Genomic DNA, 5,979 nt, shown 5'->3' on the forward strand with positions numbered 1-5,979 from the left:
GTCCGCACCCGTTCCGCAAAATTGCGGAACGGATGCGGACCCATTCTGCGGACGTGTGAATGGAGCCTAAGGCTCCATTCAGACGTCCGTATGTGTTTTGCGGATCCACAGATTTTTTTAAATCAAAGACGTGTAGAACAATAAATTTAGAGAAAAATTTATATAGAAATGTAGTTTAAAAAAAAAAAAACAACTGAAAGTGAAAGCTTTCATTTTTTGGGCAAACATTTCGGTAAATTTTGATTAATAACAAAAAAAAAGTAAAAAAGTGATGCCCCCTGCAGTGCCCAAGAACGCCTCCTGATCCTCAAATAACCTCCCACAGCCACGGCAAACGGTCCCCCCCCCCTCCCCACGTCAGTCTGCCTTCTAGAAATGCCCCGTCCTTTTTCCTGTACTCCGGTACTGCGCCTGCGCGAGTTTTCTGGCCGCCAACAGGAAGGACGGGGCATTTCTAGAAGGTAGACTATGACGTGGGGAGGGGGCAGAACCGTTTGCCGGGCTGTGGGAGGTTATTTGCGGATCAGGAGGCGTTCTTGGGCACTGCAGGGGGGGGGGGCGTCACTGGGCACCGGAGACTGAAAAAAAAACGCCCCTCTGGGCACCTTGGAGCCTCATTAGCTTACCATAAAAAGCGCTTTTATATAAAAATGACAAAACGAAATAAAGTAAAAAGAAGACTGCTGGAAATAAGGTACTTTAGTGAACATAGCGGTGGTGACAGCTTAAAATGGTAAAAGCAGGTGACAGATTCCCTTTAAGTAACAAATATTTTATGAGGTATCACTTTCTGTTTTAAAAAGCAGAGAGGCTGAAATTTAGAAAATTGCACATTTTTCAAAACTTTTGGTAAATTTGGGATTTTTTCATAAATAAAGGCAAAATCTATTGACTCAAATTTATGACTGTCATGAAGAACAATGTGTCACGGGAAAACAAATCTCTGAATGGCTTGGATAAGTAAAAGTGTTGCAAAGCTATTACCACATAAATTGACACGTCAGATTTGCAAAATTAGGCCTGGTCAGAAGGGCGAAAACTGGGTTAATAGGTGGTCCTTAGGGCTGATTGCAGATGGCTCCCCCAGTATCCCATCATGTCACTGGAAAATTCGGTGCCCCAATCACAGGGGGAGACCCTTTCATCAGCCACACCTGGAGCTTCCTCTGACACCGGCTGTAAAGCACCAGACCATTTTTTTTTTTTTTATGGACTCAAAAAAAAAAAAAAAAAAAAAAATATGCACGTCCAGCATTGAGATTTTATAACTGTGCTGCATATTCCGCAGCAGAAACCACCACAGTTCCTGCTGCAGTTTTAGAACTAGAATGCTGTGGACCCAATCACAGTTGAGCCCCACTAAATGGAGATAAACCACACATGGACCCCCACCGCAGTTTACACTTCCATATGCTTTCAGCTCAGCCGAACGTGCATGTTTACTTTAATGGGTAAAGGGGAGAAATCTACTGGCAGAAGCTTATATCCTGGGAGAACAAAAGGATCCGATAAAAATACTCATTTCGCCCAATTCTTCTCTCATCTAACATCTGTCAGGGGCTCCCATACACATGGAACTGTTGGCCAAACCCACTGTTCATGGCAGGTTTGGCCGACAATATGTGTATAGGGGCCTTGAGGCTCATATCCAAATCCAAAGATCCATTAGGAGCCTCCTTCAAAAGGTTCCATTAAATTTACCCCCCCAAAAAATAAAACATTTCTATAGTTAGTTTTTTTTCTTGTTAGGAAGCTGTACACAATGATGAAACCCATCACAAGTCAATGAGGTCCATTGGGTGGAGTTATTTTTGGTTAAGTGATGCTTCTATATTTTTTTCACCACATATGTGAACAAAGCCGAATAAGTGTACTACTTTATTTCTGCATGAGTATTCTCCAGTACTCAGCACACTGCATCCACAGGGAAAGTAAAATCAAAAAGGTTTTTTCCAGGATTTTGGCCTTTTTTAAATTAGCCCCCATACATGCTCACCTGCGTCATTCAGCAATATTCTGGTCCCTGGCTTATTTACTTCTAGCCGGGATCAAGTGCGCTGCTGCAGCCAATAACTGGCCTCAGCAGAGATCTGTACGGAAGCAGCTAGTGACCCATGAGGGATATGCTGCTTGGGGACACGTCACCACTGAGGACCATCAATGGCTGCAACAGTGTTAGTGACCCCATCCATACAGCAGCCCGAAGTAAACCAGATGGGAACCGGAAGTTAGTGAAACAGAGTCAGGGCAGGGATCGGCATGGAGCAGGCGAGTAGGATTCTTTCATTACGTAGCATACGCTACAGGTGCTGATTAAAATAGCCAAACTCCTGCAAAACCCCTTTAAAGCCAACCACACAAGTCGGCCAAGCCTAGCAGGTATGTGCTGTGAATGGAAGAGGGACACTGCGAGACACGTCCAATCGGTGGCTTATCTTCCAGAGAAGAAAAAGGATCAGGCATGTTGAAATCCAGCTCCTGGATCCTTATCTCTTTGTCATCTTTACCTTCAGCAGAGGGTCAGAAGGCTTCAAACACATTAGATTGCTGGCCACCCCCCCAAAATTGGGGGGGGGGGTTCAGCCAGAACACATCTAATATGTATGGCCAATGGCCATGTCATCCAATTATCAGTGGGACGCTGAGTTACTATGGACATATCAGGAAGACACAACGCGACGCCCGAAAATAAAAAAATGGGTCCCCACACACAGAAAGTTAACGAGTCAGAATATGGTGATTAAAAGAAAAAAAACCTTTATACTATTTTCAGTATTAAACCAAGAAAAACTATATAAACGTCGCTTTGTAATCGTACTGACTCATAGAATGAAGGGGATGGGTCAGTTTTACCCATAAAAGTGTAGCAGAAATGCTTTTTTTTTCTTCCAATTCCACCCCATTAAAAATTATATATATGTATTTTCCAGCTTCCCACTACATCGTAAGCAACAGTAAATGGTGCTATTAGAAAGTCCAACTCGTCCCACAAAAAACAAGCCCTCCTACAGCTACGGGAACGGAAAATTAAAAAAAGGTTATGGCTTACGGGAAGATAGAGAGAGTGAAAAAAACAAATATGCAAAAACTGAAAAATCACAAGACCCTGAAGGGGTTAAAGCATACAAGGCTGCGCTTCCTTCAGCGATGACCGCAGAAGACCCCACCCGACATTGGTGGCACATCCTAGTGACATGCCACCAATGTCCCAGATGGGAATACCCCCTTTAAAACCAGCACTGCAAACATTACAGCTGTGGTGGTGGGGGTTGTCATACACTAAAAAGGCCACTATGATACACAAGCAATGGCGGGTAACTTCCCAAGAATTCCCTCTCAGGAAAGCTGTGGCAGTCACTCAGCTTTCCCACAGACAGCACACTCCATACAATAAAAATAAAAACAACAACTAGTTTACTAAAGCAAGTGACGACGGCGGTGCACAAAGCCAGCCACACGCCCAGAGGGGGGCTGCGGGTCAGCTGAGCCCGGTTTGGGGGCCGACATTGCCTGAGGCACAGTTTGCGCGAGCAGCTCCCCGCACAGAGCCCTCCCCCTCTCCAGCTTCTGCTTCCAGGGCCGCAGGCCCCGCCCCCCGCGCTCCGCCGCACAACATCCATGACGTCTCTTTATTTCTCACACGTTACAACGGCGGCGTTCACTTGGCTTCTGTCCCGCCACGGGACCAGGTCACCTCACCAAATGGCAACCCGTGAGACCCCCTTCTCCGAGCAGTGCAATGAGCCCACTCCCGTCCCCGCACCCCCATTACACCGCTTCTAACATGCCCTATACATCAATGGCAAGTCCAAAAAATGCGGGAAATTCAATTTTATTTCACAGTGGGAAAATATAAGGTAATAAAAACTTTTCCTCAGCAGTAGGAGACTCACCAAATTTTGGTAAGTCCTGGTGTGCTCTTCGCCGGTCCAGTCCACCCTCCTAGGCAGCAGCTGCGGGGGAAAGAGACAGGATGAGGGGTCTGGCAGCATTTGCACACATCCTGGTCAACTTCTGGGAAAACTACTTATATTTATATCCATTTATAAACGAGCTTTCTGGCTGCACCGTGCCCGCCGAGCGCCCAGCCAGCCCCTCTCCTCAGCGCTGCCTCTGGGGGGCTCTGCGCTTCACACGGCGGGAGACCACCCCAAACCCTCCAAGTGTGGGGGGTAGAGCCCCTCAGCCACCCCGCTGCCCCCCAATAATACACACGTCGCCCCCACGCCCCCTGCTAAACGCCGCCTGGCAAGGAAGGGGGAGGGTGCCGCACACTCCAGGCTGTGCCATTTATTCCCTCCTTGTCTTGAGAGAATTCGCTCGACGTGATCTTTGGGGGGAAGCGACGATGATATCGGGGGGACCAAAGGGTACAACGCACTGTATTTTGGGGGAGACCCATCCCAGAACCCCCTTTATCCGCATCCCCGCTCACCTCCTTCTTTTCCATTTCTCGGATCAGGACCTGAGGAAGAGAGAGCAGAAGATCACTACATATCCTGGTGCCCCCCGAAACACAAATATTGGGGGGCTGGCATCTGAGAGCACCGAATAAAGGGGGAGGGGGCACCCTTCTCGTAGGGGATCTTATACCTGAGCTGCCTCCTGGCAGGGTCCATCTTCCAGGAATCTGGAAATGAGGAAATAGAGCTCTGCAAGACACAGAAACAGACGATGAGGGTCCACGCACCTCCTGGATGCTAGAGCCATACATATTGTTTATTGGGGGCTGGGAGGGGGACATACCGGACTGGAGCTCGGTGCTGTGCTGGCTGCTGGAGGAGGACATGTTGGGGTTGCTGTGTATCCCCCCTCCTCCTGCACTGCCTCCTCCTCCTCCCGCTACCGCCGCCGGAGCGGATTCCCGGGCCCTGCCCCTGGAGCTGTCAGGGTCTGGAGCAGGAAGGAGAAAGAGAAGCCTCCGCTTTCCACCATGTAAAGCCAGGCGGAGGGAGGAGGAAACAACAAGCCAGAGAGATCTGCTGCTGTATCCCTCCGCCCAGCACTGAAGAAGGCAAGAAAAAAAGTCCCCCTCTTACCAGCGCCGCAGAACTTCCACATTCCTGGCTGGAAACCCCCTGCAGTGTGCGCTCCCCAATGTGAAATCACACCGTGTACATTTGGATCCGAATTTCTTCTTAGCTTAGCTCTCTTTCTTAACCATTAGCTAACCAAAATTGGAAAAAATGTAACTTTCCCATCTTGTGGCAATATTAACTTTCCCTTATTCTGACTGTTAAATGTCGCACAGGTCAATAACTAATCACCTGAATGGAAAAGTTTACCGGATGTCCAGACTTGTGGCAAAAGTGACCTAGATTTATGGGGTCAACTGGACCTGTAAAATATATTAGTGTCAACTGTAGTATGTTTGCCTTCAAAATGCTGCTCTGCCCCCCACCCACATCATTGCGGACTGAAAACTTAAAGTGGCCCTGGAAAAAACCTAACAGGGGCCCCGTCTTGTAGGTGGATCCAAATTGACAAAAGGCATGGCCAACAGAAGTAGGGAGGCTCAGCAATACCAAAGTGCAGAACAAAATACCGCCCCAGCAGAACCATATACCGTAGTGTAGCACAATGTACTGCCGCAGTATTCAACAGTGTCATCGTCCTGAGGATGGCGATACAGTAGAATAAGGAGGGCGCTTGCGGCCGTTGGACTGATGCATCAGATCATTACGTACCCGGTCGGTGGCTGTGAGGAGGGCTTGGTCGGCCCACCCATGCCAGTACCACCAGATCCGTCATATGGATCAGACCTCGTTGATGTTGCGTCTATAGGGAAATAATCAGAGAAGCGCTTTATGCTTCCATCAGGGTTATATCTTATTGTATCTAATGGAAGCATAAAGCGCTTGCCGGGATTTCTCTGCTAACTGACTTGGGGACTGGCCCCTTCCCGCTGCAGAGCTGACTGGACACCAGTATGCTATAGGGAAAATACAGGTGGTCTTTATTACCGTTTCTCATTAAAAA

The 5,979-nt window shown here is 48.0% G+C and overlaps 1 protein-coding gene across 1 annotated transcript; it reads right to left on the reverse strand.

Annotated features, from left to right (window-relative positions):
- Positions 1-918: 918 nt before the first annotated feature.
- On the reverse strand, positions 919-4,927 carry LOC122936323 (PH-interacting protein-like). The gene is made up of 5 exons (XM_044292474.1): positions 4,747-4,927; positions 4,594-4,652; positions 4,436-4,465; positions 3,894-3,953; positions 919-1,176 (listed from the first exon to the last, which is right to left on the reverse strand). The coding sequence occupies exons 1-5, from the start codon at positions 4,787-4,789 to the stop codon at positions 1,045-1,047; spliced, it is 324 nt and encodes a 107-aa protein (XP_044148409.1). The 5' UTR covers positions 4,790-4,927; the 3' UTR covers positions 919-1,044.
- Between the last annotated feature and the right edge of the window lie 1,052 nt (positions 4,928-5,979).

The sequence above is a fragment of the Bufo gargarizans genome, chromosome 4, assembly GCF_014858855.1.
Source record: "Bufo gargarizans isolate SCDJY-AF-19 chromosome 4, ASM1485885v1, whole genome shotgun sequence".
In the NCBI taxonomy this organism is placed as follows: domain Eukaryota; kingdom Metazoa; phylum Chordata; class Amphibia; order Anura; family Bufonidae; genus Bufo; species Bufo gargarizans.

What these genes read in the sequence shown, in the direction of transcription:
- LOC122936323 (XM_044292474.1), bottom strand. Translation starts at nt 4,789, where the DNA reads ATGTCCTCCTCCAGCAGCCAGCACAGCACCGAGCTCCAGTCCG. An exon ending in CCTGCCAGGAGGCAGCTCAG is followed by an intron (nt 4,466 to 4,593) that starts GTATAAGATCCC and finishes TCTCTTCCTCAG; the next exon opens with GTCCTGATCCGAGAAATGGA. An exon ending in CCAGGACTTACCAAAATTTG is followed by an intron (nt 1,177 to 3,893) that starts GTGAGTCTCCTA and finishes GGTGCTTTACAG; the next exon opens with CCGGTGTCAGAGGAAGCTCC.